The 20273-nt window shown below is 64.7% G+C and overlaps 3 protein-coding genes across 20 annotated transcripts in view; all 3 read left to right on the top strand.

Moving 5' to 3' along the window:
* Positions 1 to 620, top strand: part of RGS12 (regulator of G protein signaling 12) — a 113558-nt gene extending 112938 nt beyond the window's left edge. For all 6 annotated transcript variants that reach the window (XM_074351425.1, XM_074351423.1, XM_074351413.1 and 3 more), the window contains one exon: positions 117 to 620. In XM_074351425.1, the coding sequence (XP_074207526.1) occupies positions 117 to 343 (227 nt within the window). In that variant the 3' untranslated portion in view covers positions 344 to 620. The remainder of the gene's footprint in view (positions 1 to 116) is intronic.
* A 1826-nt stretch (positions 621 to 2446) lies between these two features.
* HGFAC (HGF activator) lies at positions 2447 to 10677 on the top strand. 8 transcript variants are annotated; one of them, XR_012501714.1, is made up of 15 exons: positions 2449 to 2621; positions 3180 to 3360; positions 3516 to 3615; positions 3841 to 3920; positions 4632 to 4754; positions 4841 to 4972; positions 5132 to 5242; positions 5331 to 5505; positions 5768 to 5853; positions 6582 to 6840; positions 8367 to 8506; positions 8980 to 9120; positions 9216 to 9364; positions 9636 to 9754; positions 10417 to 10549. XR_012501714.1 is itself a non-coding variant. In XM_045520015.2 (14 exons), the coding sequence occupies exons 1-14, from the start codon at positions 2508 to 2510 to the stop codon at positions 9666 to 9668; spliced, it is 1824 nt and encodes a 607-aa protein (XP_045375971.2). In that variant the 5' UTR covers positions 2449 to 2507; the 3' UTR covers positions 9669 to 10350. The 8 variants fall into 8 exon arrangements, 6 of the variants coding, with proteins under 6 accessions (XP_074207460.1, XP_045375971.2, XP_074207421.1 ...); XM_045520015.2 differs by lacking the exon at positions 10417 to 10549 and having other exon boundaries at positions 9636 to 10350; XM_045520007.2 differs by lacking the exon at positions 9636 to 9754 and having other exon boundaries at positions 2450 to 2621; positions 10417 to 10677.
* Positions 10678 to 15287: 4610 nt separating this feature from the next.
* Positions 15288 to 20273, top strand: part of DOK7 (docking protein 7) — a 34144-nt gene continuing 29158 nt past the window's right edge. For 3 of the 6 annotated variants that reach the window (XR_012501703.1, XR_012501699.1, XM_074351231.1), the window contains exons 1-2: positions 15288 to 15487; positions 15560 to 15605. Coding sequence is in view for 3 of the 6 variants with exons in the window: in XM_074351231.1 (XP_074207332.1) it covers positions 15434 to 15487; positions 15560 to 15605 (100 nt within the window). In the remaining 3 variants the exon portion in view is untranslated. Of the gene's footprint in view, positions 15488 to 15559; positions 15606 to 15784; positions 16096 to 20273 lie in introns of those variants that run through there. The other 3 variants (XM_074351243.1, XM_074351265.1, XM_074351254.1) reach the window with 3 other exon arrangements.

Genomic DNA, 20273 nt, shown 5'->3' with positions numbered 1-20273 from the left:
GCATTTGGGTGTTTCAGAAACCCCTTGACAGCACCTGTGGGAGGAGAGGGGTGGGCAGGCTTCCAGAGCCCAGGGCGGGCCAACAGGTGACAGCCTCTCTCTTCTCCCTGTGACAGGAGGTGGGGCCCGAAGCAGCCGAGGCCCCCAGGTCAACTCGATCATCGACGTGGACCATGTCACTGGCTCGGCTTCTGGGCTGGGCAGCAGCATTCCAGGGGTACGGATAGGCCCCCGGAGATCACGGGCCAGCAGGGCCTCAGCGTCAGACCACCCTGGCCTGAGCCCTGTCCGGGGTGGGCCTGCTAAGCCCAAGGCCAGCCCACACCACGCAACCTTCGTCTGAGGCTGCCTGCGGACCTGTCCCTGAAGGCCACCCCTCCTGCCCCTGCGCCTGAGCTGCCCTGCTGGCCGTACACGTGGAGAACAGGATCCCCTGGGGGCAGCCTACGCCCGCCTGGGCCCCCTCGGCCACCACGTCTTCGAGAGCCGAACCAGGAGAGGGCGGAGGGGCCCGGGCTCGGACAACCACCAAGGTTGGCCCAGAGGGCCGCTCGGCCCCTGCCCGCTGCCGCCACTCGGCGTCCGGCCTTCCCTCAATAAAGTGTCTTTGAGGACCTGGAGCGTCAGCCTCGTGCTGGAAACTGGGCGCAGACCCCGCCCTCGGAGAGCCGTGCCCCCGTGGGCGCGTGCACGCATCGGAACAGGGGCGGGGAGAAGAGGGGCTCTGGGTGGTGAAGTCAAAGGTGGCAAAGGAAGAAGGCCGACCTGACAGGAAAGGCCTAGCCTGCAGGCAGCGGGACGTGGCTCTGCCGGGTCAAGGCCCGGGCTTGCCCACTCGCCCAGTCGCACCGCGTCCCGCAGGTCAGTGCAGGCTCTTCTCCCCGGCATGGCTGCCGGTGTGGGCAGGGCTTGCCCCTGGGTCGTCTAGGCCACCCTGCCCTGTCCTTTCGCCCTTGGCCGCATTTAGAGGGGTGGTGTGGCAGGGCTTGTCCATGGAGGGACATCTCAGGGGAAACCTGACTGCCCCGCTGGGGAGGGGTGGGGAAGAGCCTCAGCCTGTGCAAAGGCCCTGAGGCTTGAGCGAGTCAGGAGGGGCCGGGGCGGCAGGCAGGCCAGCGGGCAGGGCCACGGCATGGTGCTGGGTTGTAGCGGACAGAGATGGCGCTCTGGCCCAGGTGCCACGGTGGAACCCCAACACTAAGAGCTGAGGGCCGCCTGCACGCCTTCCTCCTCTGAGTTGAGGGGCAGTCTTGTCACACACGTCAGGCTTCTCGGAGAGGGCCTTCAGCATGAGTGCCCTAGGCCGCAGAGGTTGTTCTGGATGCTTCCGGGGAGCTGTGTGCTGAGCAGGGGCCCAGGGGAGGTGTCTGAATGGAAGAGAGGGGCCCGGCACCCACTGCGTGCCAAGCTGGGGCCCTGCTCAGCTTCTGCACTCCCTCCCTCTACACAGACGGGGAAATGGGGGCCCAGAGGGATTGTGCCCAGAGGGATTGTGACCAGTGAGGCAGCTGCAATGTCCCCGTGCAGGCAGTGGAGCTGACTAGTGGGGGCCCAGGGAACCCCCACCTCCGTGGCCACTCGGAAATCACAGAAGAGGTTCCCACAACAGCTCTGTCCACAGCCCCTGTCATGAACTCTAGGGCTGGGTCGGGGGATGGCTGCAGCCATGTCCAGGGGGCAATACCCCATCCCCATTCACAGACGTGTGGAGCAAGGCACATCCAGACCTAGGCAGGACCCCAAGCCAGGCCTCTGCATCCCTGGGTGGCCCCCAGGTGCCTGGCCAGGGCTCGGGATGGGATGCCGGGCAGAGCGGGACAGATTGAGGGGACGGCACAGGTGGTCCAGGCTGTGACGAGGAAGCCCAGGGCCATGGGAGTCCTGGGGCCGGGGTTTGGGGAGCAATGGCGGGGGCGGGTACTCCTGGGCACCCCTGAGCTAGGGCAGCAGATGGGGCTCTACTCCCATAGGAGGTCCCACCCGGCTCATCCTGGGAGGGGACAGGCAGAAGCACTGTGGAGAAGGCGGCAGAGGTGCCCATCCTAGGGACGTTGTTTGTGATACTCAGCCGGTGTACACACCCTCTTCTCTGTGCCTGGCCTTTTACTGGCCAGGGGCCACTCCATCCTCCAGGCCCGGCCCTCTGAAGGGCTCAGCACCTGTAGCCGCTCTGGTTGTGAACAATTAGTGGCCAGCCCTGCACCCAGGTGGGGATCAGAAGCTGGGGCTGGGAGTCCAGACCGCTTCCTGCCATGTAACCCTGGAAGACTTCCTGGAGGAGCCTTCTAAGCTGAGACTCGAGGACACTGTAAGGTTCAGGACCAGCATGGCTGAGGCCAGAGGGGACAGCTAGGTCAGGCAGGGTGAGCTGGGCAGCAGATGTAGGGGACATGTGGGCCTGGCATGGGAGGCAGCTGGGGTTAATCATTTCTAGGTGGCCTTGACCCCCACCTGCCCTGGCCGCTCAGCTTCTGCCTGCTGCTCCTCCCGCCAGTTCAGGAGGAGCCATGGGGAGCTGGGCCTGGGTCCCCAGCCCCTGCCCCCTACCTGGGCTGTCCCTGCTGCTGCTGCTGCTGCTGCTGCTGCTGGTGCCTCGCGGGGCTCAGCCCCAGGCGGGCAGGGTGAGCACCGCCCCGACTGCACTGTGACCATGGGCTCCTGGGCCCACCCCAGGTCCTAGGGCTGAGGCCCGGGCAGGGGCGTGGAGTGGGTGCAAGCCGGCCAGGGGGCAAGCTGGGCGTGCTGGGCTGGCCTAGGGGACAGGGGCTGGGGGTACAATTTGCTGGACCTCCACCCAGGGATGTGGGCTGTTCCCCTCTCTCTGGGCCTCTGCTGGGGCCAAGTGTTTGATGTGGGGGGCAGGGGGCCTCTGAAAGCCTCACAGCTGCTCTTGTCTGTCCCCAGAACAGGCCCCCAGAGTGTGAGCCCGGAGGGCGATGGTGCTGGCCTGGCAGATCCCAAGTCAGCTCAGTCTGACTCCTTGGACTCTGGGAGGGGCGGGGGCACAGGGCCCAGCTGAGGCCTTGGGACAGCCAGTGTCCCCTGTTCCCTGCTTCAAGACCTGAGGGCCCCCATATGGAAGCAGAGGCCCGGGGCTGCCATCAGCCCTCTGGCAGGGCCTGAGTGTGCAGGGTGCCCATCCCACACTGACCCCATCACAACCTCTCGGCTCTTCCTAGAACCAAACGGAACCCCCAGAACAAAGTACCACAGTGACCCCTGAGACTCCTATCATCCCTGTAACCTCGGGGACCCCCAGAATCCCAGCCATGAGAGCTCCAAAGGCAGAGGGACCCCATGGTGGGGAGCTTAGCCCGCTGTCCAGGGCAGCCCCCTCCAACAGCAGCCCTGGGGGCACAGGTGGGTCAGGAGGGCTTCCTGGAGGAGGTGGCAGGCTACACCTAGATGCGGGGGAGGGTTTCTGGAGGAACATGGGCAGCCCCTGGGGAGTGGGGCATGTGATGGGGGTCAGGCAGTGCCCAGCGCAGGAGCCCTTGACCCCTGTGCCTTCCCAGCAGTGCTCACCGAGGCCGGGCAGCCCTGCAGGTTCCCCTTCCGCTACGGCGGCCGCATGCTCCACTCCTGCACTTCGGAGGGAAGTGCCCACAGGAAGTGGTGGGTCCTGGTCCTCCGCCCTGTGTCCACCCTGGAGACCCTCCCCCCTCTGCCCTCCCTATTCCAGACCAAGCCTGGCACACAGCAGGTGTCGTGAATGAATGAATGAATGAATGAACGGGAGAGAGCTCCAGAGTTGTCAGAGGGGTGCCCTGTGTGAGTCGGGTTTGGAATGGACAGGTCTCTGGCCTGGGACCCCCACATCATGGCACGCACCACCCCCAGGTGTGCCACGACTCACAACTATGACCGGGACAGGGCCTGGGGCTATTGTGTGCAGACCTCCACTCCGCGGGAGGGCCCAGGTGGGTGCCCCGGGGTATGGGGCCTGAGCCCAGGCTACAAGGGGGCTGGGCCTGGCGGGGCTGAGCTTGTGGGGGCATCAGAGCTGACTGGGGCAGGTGGGGGGGATCCTGCCTGGAATACAGGAGGGGACTTCAGGGTTGATCCTACTGCAGGCCTCGGGGGCTGGAGGAGTCATCAGCCTGGGGGACTGCAGCAGAGGGAAACACCACCCCCCTCACCCCGCCCAAGGACCCTGCCCTCTCCAGGGGCCCTACAGCTAGCTGCTTTGGCCATTGCTGGGTCCAAGGTGCCCCCTGGTGGTCAAGCTGGGCCCTGTGGCCACATGGGAAGAGCCCTGGACAAGGGAAGGGCCTGGTGGTTTGCAGAGTGTAGTGCTGGCAGCCCTGCTTATAGGGGTCCCAGGGCACTCAGAAGGGACCCTGCTGCCTGCTGGGGGGGGGGGTCGGGCTTTCAGGGTGCCTGGTGCTGAGCCAGAGGCCCACTTGCCCCAGGGTCTGAGTGCTGGGCAGGGCTTGTGGCGAGGAGGGGGAGGTCTGTGTGCCCTCCCAGAGCACGCACATCCCAAGGAACCCAGAAGGGGCAGCTTTAAGGCAGCAGGCTCGACGGCAGGACTGTGGGCCCACGGCAAGCAGGGGGAGTCACAGTGTGGGGTTGGGGCACGAAGACTGCCTGGGCTCTCAGACGCACCCCTCCCTCCTGCGTGTCCCCAGCTACCCTGGACCCCTGTGCCTCTGGTCCCTGTCTTAATGGGGGCTTGTGCTCGAGCACCCAGGGCCCTGAGTCGTACCACTGCACCTGCCCCGTGGCCTTCACGGGCAAGGACTGTGGCACCGGTGAGTGGGGCCGCAGGACTACGGGGCTGCAGGGCAGGAGGGCACTGCCCCACGCCGGGAGCAGGGACTCACTGTGCCACCCCCAGAGAAATGCTTTGATGAGAGCCACTATGAGTACCTGGAGGAAGGCGATCGCTGGGCCCGCGTGCACCAGGGCCGAGTGGAACAGTGCACATGCGTGGGGGGCCAGGTTCGGTGCGAGGGCTCCCGCCACACAGGTACGCGTGGCTTGGGTAGGGCGGGGCAACGTCACTGACCCTCCCAACCCAGGGGAAGGGGCTGGTCCAGGGTCACCCGGTGATGGGCACCAGGGGTCGGAACTGGGTGCTGACCCCACCCCTTGAGGCCCAAGGCCTAGCTTCTGAGCCCTGCCCCAGCTTGCCTGAGCAGCCCATGCCTGAATGGGGGCACCTGCTACCTGATTGTGGCCACCGGGACCACCGTGTGTGCCTGCCCCCCGGGCCACACCGGGCGGCTCTGTGACATTGGTGAGTCGCTCAGCCTTTGGAGCTGCGTGGGCCGGCCTCCGGGCCTGTGTCTGGGGCCCAGGCTCACTGCATGCGGTCCCGCCCCCAGCGCCCGCCCAGCACTGCTTCCGAGGGAGCGGCACCGACTACCGAGGCGTGGCAGGCACGGCAGCCTCGGGCCTCAGCTGCCTGGCCTGGAACTCCGACCTGCTCTACCAGGAGCTGCACGCGGACTCCGTGGGCGCCGCGGCCCTGCTCGGCCTGGGTCCCCACGCTTATTGCCGGTCAGCACCGGCCCAGCCCGCTCTAGGCCACCTCCTCCAGGGCGGGCAGGGTCTGTCCTGGGGGGAGGTCTTCCTGACCAGGCCTGTCCCCGGGGTCCTGACCCCCATTGCTGGGCGGCTGTCCCAGTGAGAGGAGTGTGGGCTGAGGAACAGAACCATCTGCAGAATGAGTGAGCGCTGCTGGGGACGTCAGGAGCCCCACCCAGCTAGGTGTCGGCACCCCCACCGCCTCTGAGGGGCCCTGTGACTCCCCTGCGTCCAGGAACCCAGACAAAGACGAGAGGCCCTGGTGCTACGTGGTGAAGGACAGCACGCTCTCCTGGGAGTACTGCCGCCTGGCCGCCTGCGGTACGCAGATGGGCGGGGTCGGCGGGGTCGGGAGGAGCAGGGTCGGGGCGGCACTGGCTTTGCCCCGACCGAGGTCACGCAGTTTCCCCCACTCCCTGGGCCCTCCTCACCCCACCCCATGCCTGAGAGAGGGGGAAACTGAGGGTCCCCAGAACAGGGCTGGTCCAAGGCCATGCAGTGGGCTGGCACCAGAGGTCAGAGCGGGCAAGCTGGCCACCAGGTCCTCTGGGTGGCCCACCTAACCTGTCTCAGGGGCAGGGTGGCCTCCAGAAACAGGGAAGTGCAGGTGGGGGTGAAAAATATGGGTGCCCCTGGAGTCAGACCCTGGGAGTGGGCAGCTTCATGAGGCCAGCCTGTCCTCTGGCCACAGACCCCAGGGCTCCCTGACTGTCCTGGGCATCCTGGGTGGGCTCTGGGATCCCAGGCTGCTGGGGGGTCATAAACACCTGCCAGGTATGCCAGTTCACTCTGGTTCCCACCAAGCCTCGTGACTGCATACGGTCTCCCCATCTTGCAGATGAGGAAACTGAGGTTCAGAGTAAGTCACGTGCCCACAAGGGCAGCACTGAGCCCAAGCCCTGGACCCTCTTCCACAGCAGCTGCCTAGGGTGGGGCGGAAGGCGGGTGAACCGCCAGGTCCTGAGGACATGGGATGCAGCCAGGACCCTCTTTGGCCTGGGGTGTGCGGAAGGAGCCCAGGGGTGTGATCTGGTGACCTCTGCTCCCAGAATCCCTGGCCAGAATTCAACCCCCGCCCCCTGAGGTCTTGCTGTCTGAGCCCCCCGTAGCTGGATCAGCTGGACGCCAGACCTGCGGCAAGAGGCACAAGAAGAGGAGCTTCCTGCGGCCACGCATCATTGGCGGCTCGTCCTCGCTGCCTGGCTCGCACCCCTGGCTGGCCGCCATCTACATCGGGAACAGCTTCTGTGCCGGGAGCCTTGTCCACACCTGCTGGGTGGTGTCTGCAGCCCACTGCTTTTCCAACAGGTGAGCTGCTCCCACCCCAGTGTCCACCACCCCCACATCATCCCTCAAACCACCACTTTTCCGCCCACAACCATCTATGCCTCCACCCACCCAACCGGCCATACACCATCATCCATTGCACATCTTTCCAGGCTCCACCCGCCACCCATCTACCCACCCATATGCCTATCCTGACCATCACCCATGTGCCCCCACTGTTTCCCACCTACCCGTGTAAACCCCGTCCTTTGGTCCCTTTTGTTCCCGGTTGCCCCCTGACTCAGGTGGGACTCAGCGCTCAGCCCGGTGCTGGGCATGGAGGCCGCCAAGACCTGCCCCATTCTTATCCCAGGGTGCTGTCCCCGTCCCTGTCCCTGCCCTGGGTCGCCGCTCTGTCCCAGTCTTTGCCCCGGGAGCGCCCGGTTTGCCGCTCAGAGCAAGACGGGGCGGCGCGCGTGCGCGAAGCAGAGGCGGTGGGCGTGAGCAGTCGCCGCGCAGGGGCCGCCCCTTCCGGCCCCGGCCCCGCCCACGCCGTGCTAATGGTACCAGGGTTGCAGGTAGTCAAGGCCCCTCGCGACCTGCGGGCTCTTGGTGGGGAAGGCAGGCTGGGGCTAGCAGCTGGGGGAGGGGTCAGGGTTGCGAGGACCGCCACCACAACCCGAGGGCCAGGGCCAACGGGCTCAGAGCAGGACAGGCCAGCCCATCCCTCGCTCCTACCGCAGTGATGGGAGCAAGGCTCTGCCGGGGGAGGGCTCCCCGGAGTTGGGGTGGGGGCTTCGGTGGGAGGGGATGGGCCTGACAGTGGCATCCCAGGGATCAGGGCTCCGGAAGGACGGAGGAGCCCGACAGTGAGCCCCATCAATCACCCCAGAGACTACAGCTTGGGGGCGGGGGAGGGGGTGGCAGCCATCACAAGTGCTGCCCCGTGCTGACCATTGTGTGACCTGCAGCACGCTCCCACTCGGCCGTGAAATGGGACCTACAAAGACCTCCACAGTGTGGAATGAGAGGGGGGTGGTTAAGAGGCTGGAGGAGGGGAGCAGGCATCCTCTCCCCACCTCCAGGGAGGGGCTGGGGAGAGGCCAAGCTGGGTTGGAGTACCCACTCCCTTTGGGCCGGACCCCAGCATACTGGTCCCAGGTCTGGGTCAAGCAGGGCTGGTGGAAGTGGATGGACCAGGGCCTTCATGGTCAGGTGGAGGGTGAGGGAAGGGCCCAGGCTCCTGGACACCCAGGCGACTTCACAGGAGGGTGTGCTCCTGGACCTGCATGAGGGCCCCAGGTTATTAATTCACTTGTTGTGTTGGAGGTGGTGCTGCCCCGGATTAAGGGTGTGGCCCTAGCCCACTGCTCCCCATCACACTCCGGCCCATCCCCCGACCCCTGCTCAGGTCTCTCCTGGGGCTGGGGCTGAGAGGGAGGGTCCTGCACGGCATCTCCCACCTGGGGTTGTCTCCTGGATGCTCTGCCACCATGGGTAGGGGGCGAGCTGAACTCAGGGGCCGGAGGGGATGGCCGGGCCATGCAGCCACCAGCGCCCCTGCACAGCCCCCCCAGGGACAGCATCTCCGTGGTCCTGGGACAACACTTCTTCAACCACACGACTGACGTGACCCAGACGTTTGGCATAGAGAAGTACATCCCATACCCCCTGTACTCAGTGTTCAACCCCAGTGACCATGACCTTGGTGAGACTCGGAACGCGTTGCGGTGCAGCAGGGTGCGGATGTGTGCTCTGTGCACACTGGGGCGGAGCCACGAAAGAGGCTGGGAGTGGGCACCAGGCAGGCCCAGAAGAGTCCTCAGACCCTAAAGGGGCCTGATAGAGGGAGAGGGAGGGGAAGAAGAGACAGAGCAGGGAGGAGAGGGAGGAGGGTGGAGGGAAGGGTGCAGGGGAGGAGGGAGGAAGGCAGGGAGGAGGACAGCACGGGTTTGGACAGCAAGGGTGCCCCATGTGACAGAGCGATCTTGGCCTGGCCAGGGGAAGCCCTGGCCCGCCAGCCTTGCTGAGCCCTTGGCTGGTCCTCTGGTCCCCTCCTGGGTCTCCTAGGCCACAGCCCCTCTGCCCAGCAAGGCTGCACCCCCTTGTGACTCGATGGCCACCCTCTGTCCTCCTGGGCCCCCATGACACAGGCTGACCTCTGGCCTCTCTCCTGCCTAGTCCTGATCCGGCTGGAGAAGAAGGGGGAACGCTGTGCTGTCCGCTCCCAGTTCGTCCAGCCCATCTGCCTCCCTGAGCCCGGCAGCTCCTTCCCAGCTGGACACAAGTGCCAGATTGCAGGCTGGGGCCACCAGGATGAGAGTGAGTGGGTCTGGGGCAGGGGGCTGTCGTCACGCCCAGGGGAGCAGGCCCAGCACCCGTGAGCCTCACCCAGCCTGAGAGCACCGTGTCAGCAGACGTGAGCGGCTACTCCAGCTCGCTGCGGGAGGCACTGGTCCCCTTGGTCGCTGACCACAAGTGCAGCAGCCCTGAGGTATATGGGGCAGACATCAGCCCCAACATGCTGTGCGCTGGATACTTCGACTGCAGGTCGGATGCCTGCCAGGTGAGCTGGGACAGCCTGCCCCTGAGTTGCTCAGAGCCCAGAGGGACAGGACCTGTAGGGCCAGCCTGGAGTCAGGGCAGAAAGCCAACCTTCCAGTTGGTGGCCATCCCCCCAGAATGGGTGCTCACTGCTGTGGGAGGCCACTTGGTCACTGCTGGAGGCCCTGCTCGCAGGGACTGGGAGTGAGGCCAGGGAGGGCCAGGTCACGAACACCAGGCAGGTCCCAGCTGCCCAGCCACGCGACGTCAAGGCCAAATCTCTTTTCTCCCAGGGTTCTCCCAAGTGCGCTCAGTCGATCAGCTGATCCCAGTAGCTCATTTATCAAGCACTCCTCCAGGGGCTGCATGTCAATGCTGAGAGAGAGAAGCTGCTTTACTCCCCATTTTATAGGTGGGGAAACTGAGGCCAGGCCCAGAGGGGTCTGCTCACTCTTCCCAGGTCATACAGCCCAGAAGTGGCAAGGAGTAGGGTACAGCCCACCCCTTGAACCACGTGGTACAGCAAGTGCCCTTGGGGGGGAAGTCAAGGATGGCTTCACAGAGGAGGAGGAGGCATTTGCACGTGTCCTGAGGGGTGAATAGTTTTCCAGGGGCTGAGGAGAGCATTTCAAGTGGAGAGTAGCCTGTGGGGGAACCCAGGGCCACCTGGTCTCTGTGGGGTGCATGCTGCTGGGTGGTGAGGGGAGCCAGACTGAGGAAGACGTTGCTGGTCATGGAAGCAGGAGGGAACCACCGCAGGACTTTAGGAATGGGAATGACTGGTCAGATGCTGTCACAGCATCCTGGGAATGGGAGGACTTCCTGTCTATGAGGCTGGGGGAAGGTGGGGCAGGCCCCTTCCTTGGAATACCTGTGTCATCTGTCCCCCAAGCTGTCGGGAAGCCACCTTGTCAGCTGCCAGGGAGTCTGTCACAGGGGAGCGTCTGACTCTTCTGCGCCCTTGACTCCTCTGGGGGCATTTTCGGGGTCGGGGTGAGGGAGGCTGGGGCGAGGGGGCAGGGACTATTCGGGAGTGTTGAGGAGCTGGCCCGGCTCTGACTAGCCACCGTGCAGGGGGACTCAGGCGGGCCCCTGGCCTGTGAGAAGAATGGCGTGTCCTACCTGTACGGTGTCATCAGCTGGGGTGACGGCTGCGGGCGGCTCAACAAACCGGGCGTCTACACCCGCGTGGCCAACTACGTGCACTGGATCAATGACCGGATTTGGCCCCCTAAGCGGCCTGTGAATCCCTCCTGAGACCCCCCCCTGGGAGCATCCTGCCTCCATGCTGTTCCCTCCTCACTGGCAATAAAGCTGTTTCCAAGACCCCCCACACTGCCTGTCCCGCTGCCCCCAGCTCAGCCCAACTTTGTAGATGACGTGGCCTCAGGGCTGGGGACCCGGAGCCAGCACCCCAGCTGCCCTCCCTCTGTGGGGAAGGGAGCCTGCCACCCGACCTGGGGAGTTAGGGCAGGGGCTCCAATCTGGACTCTCTCCAGAGTAGGAACTGTCTCCAGCCCGACCCCTCTCAGGCCCTCCCCCAGGCAAGTGGGGCTCAGATCCAGGCACACTGGGGTGTCCCAGGGCAGGGGATGTTAAAACTTAAGACAGGTTTCTTGGAAACACCCCTGGCCAGCATTTTGCTTCAAGAAGGCAGCCTGGCCTCAGCCATGTTTTCTAGGAGGTGAAACTGAAGGAGACCAGGGGAATGGAGGGTGGTGGGTTGCACCAGACAGGACCTTGTGGGGAAGGAATCTGAAGTGCCCAGAGGGTCCACAATCTCAAGGCAGCAGGAGCAGCACATGCAAAGGTCCTGAGGCAGGGGCTGGTGGTGGCTTATTTGCTCAAAATAGAGAAGTGTGGCTGAGGCCAAAGAGGGTGGGATGGTGGGGGGTGATGGGCTGCAGTGAGGTGCTGGGGGTGCCCTAAGGGTCCCTGATGGGACAGCAGGGTGGAGATGTGATGACATTTGCAGTCAGGAAAAGAGGCAGGGCAGAGGGGCGCCCAGAACTGGGTGCCTTGGGAGCTGGGAGCTCTGGTCTCTGGGACAGGCAAGAAGAAGGTGGCATTCAGTGTGTCCCAGTGCCACCCTTCCCACTGCAGGATGGGCCCTCTGCCCAGAGCAGCCCCAAGGGCAGGGGCCCTTCTCCTCAGTCTGCACTCACCTCTCCTGCTCCTGGACCCACAGGCCTCCTTCTCTCCTGTATCTCCACAGCCCCCACCTGGACCAGGTCTCGCCACCTCTCCTGGGTGACATGCCAGGGTTTCTCCATGTTCCTTCCCCCCACCCCCGACCTTGGAGCCTCCCCTCATCTCTGTTCGGTCTGACTCCGCCTGCTTGCAGCCCCTCTTCTGCCCACCCTGTTCCCGGACTATGCTCCGGCCGCTGTGGTCTCCTGGTGTTGCTGAAGCTGACCAGGCCCTTGCTCACGCGGCTCCCACTGCTGCTGAGAGTCTTCTCAGCCACACTGCTCCTCCTCTTCACTCAGCCACTTGGATGCACCTTCCCCGCATCACTCTCCACCGTCACGCAGCTCTCAGCCCGGTCTCAGGGCTGTGTTCGGAGCCTGCCTGATGTGGCTGGGGCGGGAGAGCTTTGTTTCCATCACGTAGCGGGGAGTCCCACGCTCAGCCACGTGCTGACATTGGTTTGCCGTTGACACCCGTCCCTCTGTCAGGAGAGGAAGTGTCTCCGTAGAGCCCTCTTCTCCAGCAGATTGGCACGTAGCTCTCGTTGGCCTGCGTTGGGTCACAGGGCCACACCTCACAGCAGAGGAGGCTGGGGAGGGGGGGACAGGATTGCTGTGACAGAATCAGACAAATCACCAGGGACGTGCGGTGCCCCCAGCAAAGCCAGAGGAAGAGAGCAGGGTGCTGGGAGGGCAACAGTGTGTGTGCCCGTTGCCCCAAGTGCCGTAGGTGGGGCTCAGAACCCTGAAGCAGACTGGGGCTCGCCCCACGTTGACCGCAGCCAGGGCGACAGAGGCTGGTGCCCACGCCACGGGAGGATGGCGGGCGGGACAGCTCCCGCTCAGGAATCCGGGCTCTGAGCGCCTGTTCTTGGCCTCCGGGAGCCTCGCTGCTTCAGCCCCGCCGCAGCCTTTGCCCGGTGTGAGCCCTCCCGGACCCCTGCCCTGTGGGTGTTGAGTGTGGATCTGTTAGAGGTGACTGCTGTTATAGACTGTCTGACGTCGAGCCAACCTGGCATTCCTGGAGCGAGCCGTGCTGAATCAGTGGCAGCCAGCTGCCTTCTATTTGCGTCTTAAGATTCCTCCCACACTGCCCTCCCCAGGCCCAGAAGTTACACTTTTATGAATTTATTTGTCTCCATTTTCACAGTTATTGTCATAAGCCGCCTTGTGTTATCTCATCCGAAACGTATCAAACTGCCCTCACACACATCTGCTCACCTGATCATCACAGCATCGGCTGGAAAAGGAAACTGAGGCTAGAGAAGTCGTGTGACAGTCCAAGTTCACTTGGGCAGGGGCAGTGTATGGTGGCAGGTCCTGTGGCCGCAGGGCCAGTGATGGGGTGACAGCGCTCTGTGGCCACGGGGTCTGCTAGTGGTGGCAGCGTCCCTGGCCCTGATGCCCAGCAGCAGCGCCTGTGGCTGTGTATCGGCCAGTGGTACAGCTCTGACCCGTGGTCATGGGCTTCTTGGAGGTAGGCAGCCGCCCCACGCCCACGGAGACCAGCTGCGCAGTGGTGCAGGGCTGGGCAGCGTCCAGTCTCAGCGATGAGGCTGTGCTTCCCCGCAGCCCTGCCTCTGCAGCTCCCACTGGATCTCCAACCTCCCCTGGGTTCTTCCAGAGGCCTGACCTTCTCCCAGCAAATTCTTTCCCGCTTCAGTGACCAGAGTCGGTTTCTGCTACTTGCAACCAGTAACTCGGGCTACAGCAGCCAGGGAAACTGTCTGAGCAGGCTCTGGCTGCTGTAACAAAAAGACCATAGACTGCCAGACTGAAACAACAATGAGATTTGCTTCTCACAGCTCTGGAGGCTGGAGGTCAGAGATCAGGGCGCCAGCACGGTCGGGGCCTGGTGAGAGCTCTCTTCCAGGTGTGCAGACGACTGCCTTCTTGCTGTGTCCTCAGTGGTGGGGAGAGCACATCCCTCATGTCTCTTCTTACAAGGACACTAATCCAGTCATGGGGACACTGCTCTCATGACCTGATCACCTCCCAAAGGCCCCACCTCATGATACTAACCCACTGGGGGTTGGGCTTCCACATGACTTTGGGGAGGGGGTGGATAAACAAATATTTGGTGGACAGCAGGAACTTAGTAGAGAGGCCTGGAGCCCACCCAGGGGCTGGGAGTGGGAGCTGGGCAGGAAGATCGCCCTGCCTCTGAGGGGCGGGGGAGGGGTGCTGTCCATCCTGCAGCAGCCCGCATTTTCCGGGGCTGGTGCGGGAGCAGGTGCAGCTGCCGGGCGTGGCAGGAGCCGGGGGTAGGGCCAGCACTCGGGAATGCAGCAGGGCACTGCCTCTCCCTGCAGGGCTGACCAAGTGCCAGGCACCCGGGGCGGCAGATGTGTTGGTGGCCACAGCCCCCAGCCGCCACTCGGCTCCACGCCGGCTGTCCTGGGCCAGCCCCTGGGGGCCTGAGATGTGTGGGGAACATGAATGGGGCTCTGTGGCTGGGCAACTGCTCAGAGGAAGGCGGCTGGTGATGGCGCAGGTGACGCCGGGGGAGGGGGGTAGAGGAGGGGACACAGAGCTGCTCCCGGGGGCCCAGCGTGATCCTGCTGTGCATTCGGCCCTGGCAAGACCCCCAGGGCGTCAGAACCAAGCTTGCTGCCCACCAGGGACCTGTCCTCTCAGATCCCCAGGGACAGTGGGGAGGAGGTGCCCAGGATGGTGGCTCCGCCTGCCCCCACGGCTCCTTGCCCGGCACTGGGTGCAGCAGCTGTGGGTCAGTTCTGGAGGTTCCCACAGCTCTGAGCGTTGGTTCCTTCTCTGTGAGAAGCAAGATCTTGACCAGATGGAGACACACACATGCCCGACCAGGGTTTTTGGGGAACAGGACCCCGCTTAGCCCTCCCCTCTCCTCCCAGCCGCAGTGTCAGCCCCGTGAGGATGGCTCTCAAGTGGGGTGCGTCACTTCTCCCTCTTTCCTCATCTTGTTGTGCTCCCTGAAGGAGTGAGTGTTGGAAGCTGTCTTAGAGACGGCGGCTGAAGTCCGAGATGTGTACCTGCTGGGTCCCCCAAACCATCTGGGCTCCAAAAGAATCCAGGCAGCTGGGCTGGAGCTACAAGGAGGAGCGGGGGAGGCCCAGAAGCTCAGCGCCCCCACTCCAGCCCTGCTCCGGGGGCTCCGGGGGGACCTTTACAGAGCAGCCATCCTTACCTGGAGGGTCAGCTAGCTCTCAGCCCTGGCGGGAGGGGCATCAGACACGGAGACGCAGGCACCATGGTGTGCGGGGGTCCTGGGTCCCATTCTCCACCCAGCATGAACCTGCACTTGGGGTCCCTGCTTCCAAGGGACATGAGTGGACCCCCCTCCAGCACCCTGCCTGGGGAGGGGGGTGTCTGGGGGGAGAGGAGGTGGGGGGAGGGGCTGGGGGTCGGCAGGGTCCGGCCAGGGTCAGCTCGCCGTCAGTCTGTTGTCAGTGGTGTCTGACAGACAGCTCAGGGGTGGTGGGAGGGACAGGTGCCAGAGGGTGAAACCAACTTGGCTGCAGACACACTTTGAAGTTGGCAAGCGCCCCCACACGGATGCCCTCTTTCTGTCGGTTGTTTCCTTTGCGTTTGGGAGGGAAGCACCTGCCCCCCCCACCCCCCCCGTCCTCCCGGCCACTGGGACGAGCAGTGCCGGCGCCCCAGGCTGTGCTTCGCTCGTGGCGGGGTGGGGTGGGCGGTGGGGAGGCTCAGGTGGCCCCAGGTGCCGCCGCGCCCCGCCGCCGGGGCGCGGCGCCGGGCGGGGAGGGACGGGCGGGCGCGCACCTCGGCCCCGCCCGCGCGCCGCCGCGCCCGCCCCGCGGCCCAGCCCAGGGCCCTCCCGGAGCTATTTTGAAAGTGACCCTAGGCCGGGCGGCCGCGGGGCGGCGGGGAGAGGCGCGGCGGGCGCGCGGGCACCATGACAGAAGATGACCGAGGCGGCGCTGGTGGAGGGCCAGGTCAAGCTGCGGGACGGCAAGAAGGTCGGGGCGCGCGGCGGGCGCGGGGCGGGCGCGGGGCGCGGGCGGCCGCTCACGCTCCCTCTGTCCCCGCAGTGGAAGAGTAGGTGGCTGGTGCTGCGCAAGCCGTCGCCTGTGGCAGGTGAGAGGGCGCGGGGCGCGGCGCGGACGCGGCGCATGGGGTACGGGGCGCGGGCGCCGGTGGCTTCCTGCGCCCAGCCCGCCCGGAGCGCGGCCAGCTCGCCCGAAATAGCCGGCGGCGCCGGGGCTGAGGGCTGTAACCGGAGAGCGCTCCGGCCTCGGCCTGTGCCTGCCCGGGACGCCGGGAGGTAGGACCCTCCTGCACCCTCATCGGCCAGGGAGCGGTCATTTCGGACCCGCATCCCCAGGCAGGGACCCCCTTTGCAGAAGGGCAGACTGAGGCCGGAAGGGGCTTGGAGGGGCCTGTGGAGGCCGGAGGGCCAAAAGAGCAGAAGACCGTTCTGGCCCCCTCCCCCATCACGCAGCAGGGAGCACCGTAGAAAGTTGGGGCTCCCTGCGCTTGCAAGGACTGAGCTGTGTCATTGAATCCAAGTCAGGATGGGTGTTCCAGGCGGTGTGGATCCCAGATGGAGCTAAGGCTGGGTGGCCAGGTAGGAACAGAGTGTTGCTCCTGTGCTTAAGAAAAGTGAACTCCATTTCATGTCGGGGGGACGGGTCCTGGGAGGAGAGGATGGCCCCAGCCCACTTCCCTGACCAGAGCCAGTGCCCCCAGCTGGGAGGAGGCGGCAGGGAGCCCGGTGCTCGGCATCTGTAGCCGCAGTGAGCGGTTCGGGTGCAGCCGGGAGGCTCTGGGCTGCGTGGCTGCAGCTGCTTCAGGAGACAGGTGCCCTGGAGCCGGCCCAGGCACCCAGGGGTCTGTGTGGGACGCTGGGGGTGTGAGTGCACGCTGCCTCACATGTGCGGGCTGCTAGAGAGTCCTCCAGGGCGCCCGGGATGTATGTCATTTCCCAGGGAGGCTGTTGTGGGGGCCCCCTGCCTGTGCCCCTCAGGGCTCCCCTCCTCCATCCCTTCTGCTGAGCTGCCACCTTGAGGTGGCAATACAAGGGCCTGCTTTGGGCCTCAGACACACTCACCTCCTGCCTTGGCCTCAGCTTCCCCTCCAGGGTGGCCTGGGCTCCATGCACCCCTTCATTCAGCTGGTCAGTCTTTCACGCCCAGACTCCGTGCCAGGTGCCATGGGGTCCTAGTCCTGGGGAGCTCCAGGGAGGCCTGGTAGGGGAGCAGCAGGGGCTGTGGGGACAGAGGGGGCCGTGTCAGGCAGGGAGTGGAGGCGCTGGCCAGGCTGAGGGTGGAGATGGAGGTGTGGAGAAGGCCCATGCTGATCCAAGAGGCTGTGGCCAGCTGCTGCTGGAAACGAGGCATGGCTGCTGGCTGGGGGTTGCTTGGTGGGGTGGTGGTGAGGCGGAGCCTGTGCAGGCCTCTGAGACAGGTGCCCCACCGGAAGACCAGCCCCAGGGTGTCCTTTGTCTCTCTTGGTGGGACTGAGTAGTGATTTGCAGCCCCCGGTGGTGGATTTCATGCCAGTATCCGGAAGAGCTAGTTGAGAGGCAAGCTCTGTCCAGCCCTGTAGGACACCTGTGGGGGTGGGGGGCCTCCTGCACTGCGGGAGTTTGCAGTGGGTCGTCAGTGCCTTAGCTCTGAGTCTGTCGGTGGACTTAGCGGTCAGCAAGCCTTTGCTGGGTCTTCCCACACTGTCTAGCCCCAGAGCACCACGGGATCCCAGGGAAAGACAAGTCTCCTCTCCAAGGGCTGGGTTTGAGGGGAAGCAGAGGGGGAGGGCACTCCAGGCAGGATCTTGCCCCGGGGCTGGGACGGAGGGGATTGGGGTAGTGGAAGGTACACGTGGTTCCTCTGGGTGGACGTCTGCTCTGAGCCTTGCATCTAACGTCCTTGTCCCCAGCGTCTCCGGTCACCGACTGCCGGTGATGGTGATCTTAGCAGCACCTCCTTCGTCCTCACGCTGCGCGAGGACTGTGGTCATGCGGTCATCGTCTTCCAGGTGCTTGGCTGGAGGGAGCTCCAAAGTCTCACGCCCTACTCTCACCAGCCCTCCCTCGCCCTCAAGCCCTGTGCTGGCGGCTGTGGTCCTGGGGGTGGTCAGCCCCTCCCCCCGCCAGGAGTCCTGACACCCCTCGCTCTCCCCTCCCTGGCCCTTAGCTGATGAGCCGCCCCACCCGGAGCGCATCGGGGGGGGGGGGCTGGCTATGAGGGGCGCGGCAACTTGTCCTGAAGACCGGCTCTCTTGGGTAGACTTGGGTTGAGGGGGCAAGTCCTCGTACCTGGGGGCCTCGCAGCTAAGACCCCGGGTCCTGGGTGCAGCACAGAAGGGGCCTGTGGAGGAGAAAGGAGAGGCACTCTGCCTTCTTGTCAGGAAGAATCCAGGACTTTGTTTTTAAAAATTGCTTCCACCCCAGGAGTGCCCACAAGGGGCAGCTCTGAGGGTTGCCCGAGGCTGCGGGGGTGGGGGGTGGGGGGCACGGAGGGGCCCTTGGCTTTCAGGGTTTTTTCTTGTTTGCACTTTTCTTGACCAGAACCACTTACTCTTCTTATAACAAAGTTTAGTGAAAGGAAAGGAAACTCCTCCTTCATGAAAATGAGTGACTGTCTTTATAAAAGGCAGTAACGCTTCAGTGCAGTTGTGCCCCTGGTGGAGGTGGAGTCTCCACCTCTGTCCTGGCCCAGGAATTCTTGTCTGGGTCCCTTCTCTGGGCCAGGCCCCCTGGGAGGAGGGAGGCCTGAGCCCACCCCTGGGGACCCAGGGCGGCCTCGCTCTTCCTCCCCAAGTTGAGGCTAAGGTTTAGTGGGAAGAGGCATCACGCACAGCTGGCCCATGGAGGGGGCGGCCCACAGAGGAGGCACCTAGAGGGTCCCGGGTGGCAGCCAGGGTGGCTCCTGGCACGCTGAGCTCCAAGGACCCTGCCTCACCACTTCCCTTGTGGACCACCAGGGCTTGATTCAGCCTAGAAAAGCCACCAGGAGGGACCCTGAGCCCTGGAGCTGGCAGAACCTTTGGGTCATTCTAGGCAGAGGGGCTGAGACTTGGAGACCCAAGGAGCCTGGCCCAAGAATGGTTAGGTGTTGCCTCCTGCCCTCAGCCTGCACTGCTCCTTGGCTACTTGGAAGGTCAACACCTGACCCCACCACTGATGGTGAGGTGTTAATTCAGGTCCCCCCGCCCCCATCCCTGCTCTCAGACCTGGTGCTGAGTTCCTGGAGGGCAGGGTCCTCGACTCAGTGTCACCGTCACAGGCAGGATGGCAGGGGCTGGGATTGCCAGATGAGGTGCTGTGGACCCAGCCACTCTGGGCATCACCCGGGCCGTGCAAGCTTGCAGGGGCCTTGGGGCGCGTGCCCTATAAGCCACACCAGCTGTCCCACTGGCCTGTGCTGGCCCCTTTCCCACACAGTGGCAGCTCTGCTAAGGTGGGCACATTCCAACGGGGACAGGGGTCCCAGCGGGTGGTGATGGGGAGGGTCCCTTCTCCGGTCCCACCTCCTGGCTTGGGATCATCTGTGTCCCGTGGGAATGGGCATGACATCTCAGTCCTGGCTGAGCAGGAAGCCCAAGGACAGGGTATGGGTGGTGGCCAGCCCTCCTGGCCTTATGGGGACCTCACAAAAGGGCCAGGGCCTCCTACAGCCCCTGGTTCCAGGCTGGGAATCAGAACGCCTGGGCTGAGCTCTTGCCTCTGCTTGTACTGGTTGTGTGGCCTGCATGGGTCCTCACTGGGCCCTGGAGATGGTCCCTGTGGAGGGTGGGTGGACGGACGGTGGGCGGGTGGCGGGCGGGAGGGGCCCACCCTCACCTGCCGGGTGCGTAGTAGCCCGGGACACTGTCTGCAGCGCTGATGCCCATGCCCTGGGGCAGCCCGCCCCTGCTTCCTCCCTGAATTGTATCCTAAACGGGCCTGGGCCTCTAGGTCAGAAGGGTCCCTCCTGACTTTGGCCTGAGGCACCAGCAGGTCTGCCGGTCAGCAGCCCCCACCCCAGTGCCCAGGGCTACCCCCCAGGATGCTGCCCCACTGCAGGGTCCCCTCAGGCTCCTGCCCTGCTGCTTTGCTGCTCTGCTGAAGGCACCACCTCAAGGTCACTGTGACCTCTGAGGGCTAAATCCAGCAACCGCTCCTCTGGCTGCGTCCCGTGGGTGGGCATTAACCTCCATCTCCTCTCCCAGCTCCCTATCCTCTCTGCCGGCCCCCTGCCTCCTACAAGGCCCAGAGATTTCCTTTCCTCAGCCGCCTTCCCCAGGCTTTCAGCCCCGGGCTGTAAACGCCTCTGAGTGCCCATGACTCCACAGTTATTTTTACATCTTCAGACGCGTGTGTCCAGCTGCCGGCGTGCACGCCGCCTGGTGTCCGAAGGGCCTCTTGGCTTATGTGTCCAGGACAGAACCCCAACCCCCACCCCCACATCCTCTCCCCACCCCCGCATCCCCTCCCCAGGCATCCCCCCCAATCCAGCATCATCCTCTTTCTTTCTCTCCCCCATTCATCTGCCTGCCAAGAGGTCCTGGGAGTTAGCGCTGCCCCTGGCAGAGGGAAGGCCCCTCGGGGCTGTCACCATGGTTCCAGAAGAGCCTCGCCTTGGGCCCCCTTTCCTCTGCCCAGCCTTGGCCGACAGCGCCTCTCGCCTGGACAGCTGCAGGAGCCTGGAGCTTTGCTGTCACCCCGTGTTGGTTCTCCTCACGCAGCCAGGCTGGGTCCTCTGTTGCTTGCAGCTCCCAGGGCCCCCTGGTGGGCTGGGACGAGGCTCGCGGCCTGGCTTGGCA

The sequence above is a fragment of the Camelus bactrianus genome, chromosome 2, assembly GCF_048773025.1.
Source record: "Camelus bactrianus isolate YW-2024 breed Bactrian camel chromosome 2, ASM4877302v1, whole genome shotgun sequence".
Taxonomy (NCBI): Eukaryota; Metazoa; Chordata; class Mammalia; order Artiodactyla; family Camelidae; genus Camelus; species Camelus bactrianus.
The sequence above is the reverse complement of the archived record's forward strand: the minus strand, read 5'-3'. Positions and strand labels throughout refer to the sequence as shown.

Excerpts from the sequence above, each read along its gene's own strand:
- HGFAC (XM_074351320.1), top strand. The coding sequence starts at position 2,508 with ATGGGGAGCTGGGCCTGGGTCCCCAGCCCCTGCCCCCTACCTGGGCTG. Across the intron at positions 3,616-3,840 it reads GGAAGTGCCCACAGGAAGTG|GTGTGCCACGACTCACAACT; the intron begins GTGGGTCCTGGT and ends CACCACCCCCAG. Across the intron at positions 9,121-9,215 it reads CTGGGGCCACCAGGATGAGA|ACGTGAGCGGCTACTCCAGC; the intron begins GTGAGTGGGTCT and ends CCGTGTCAGCAG.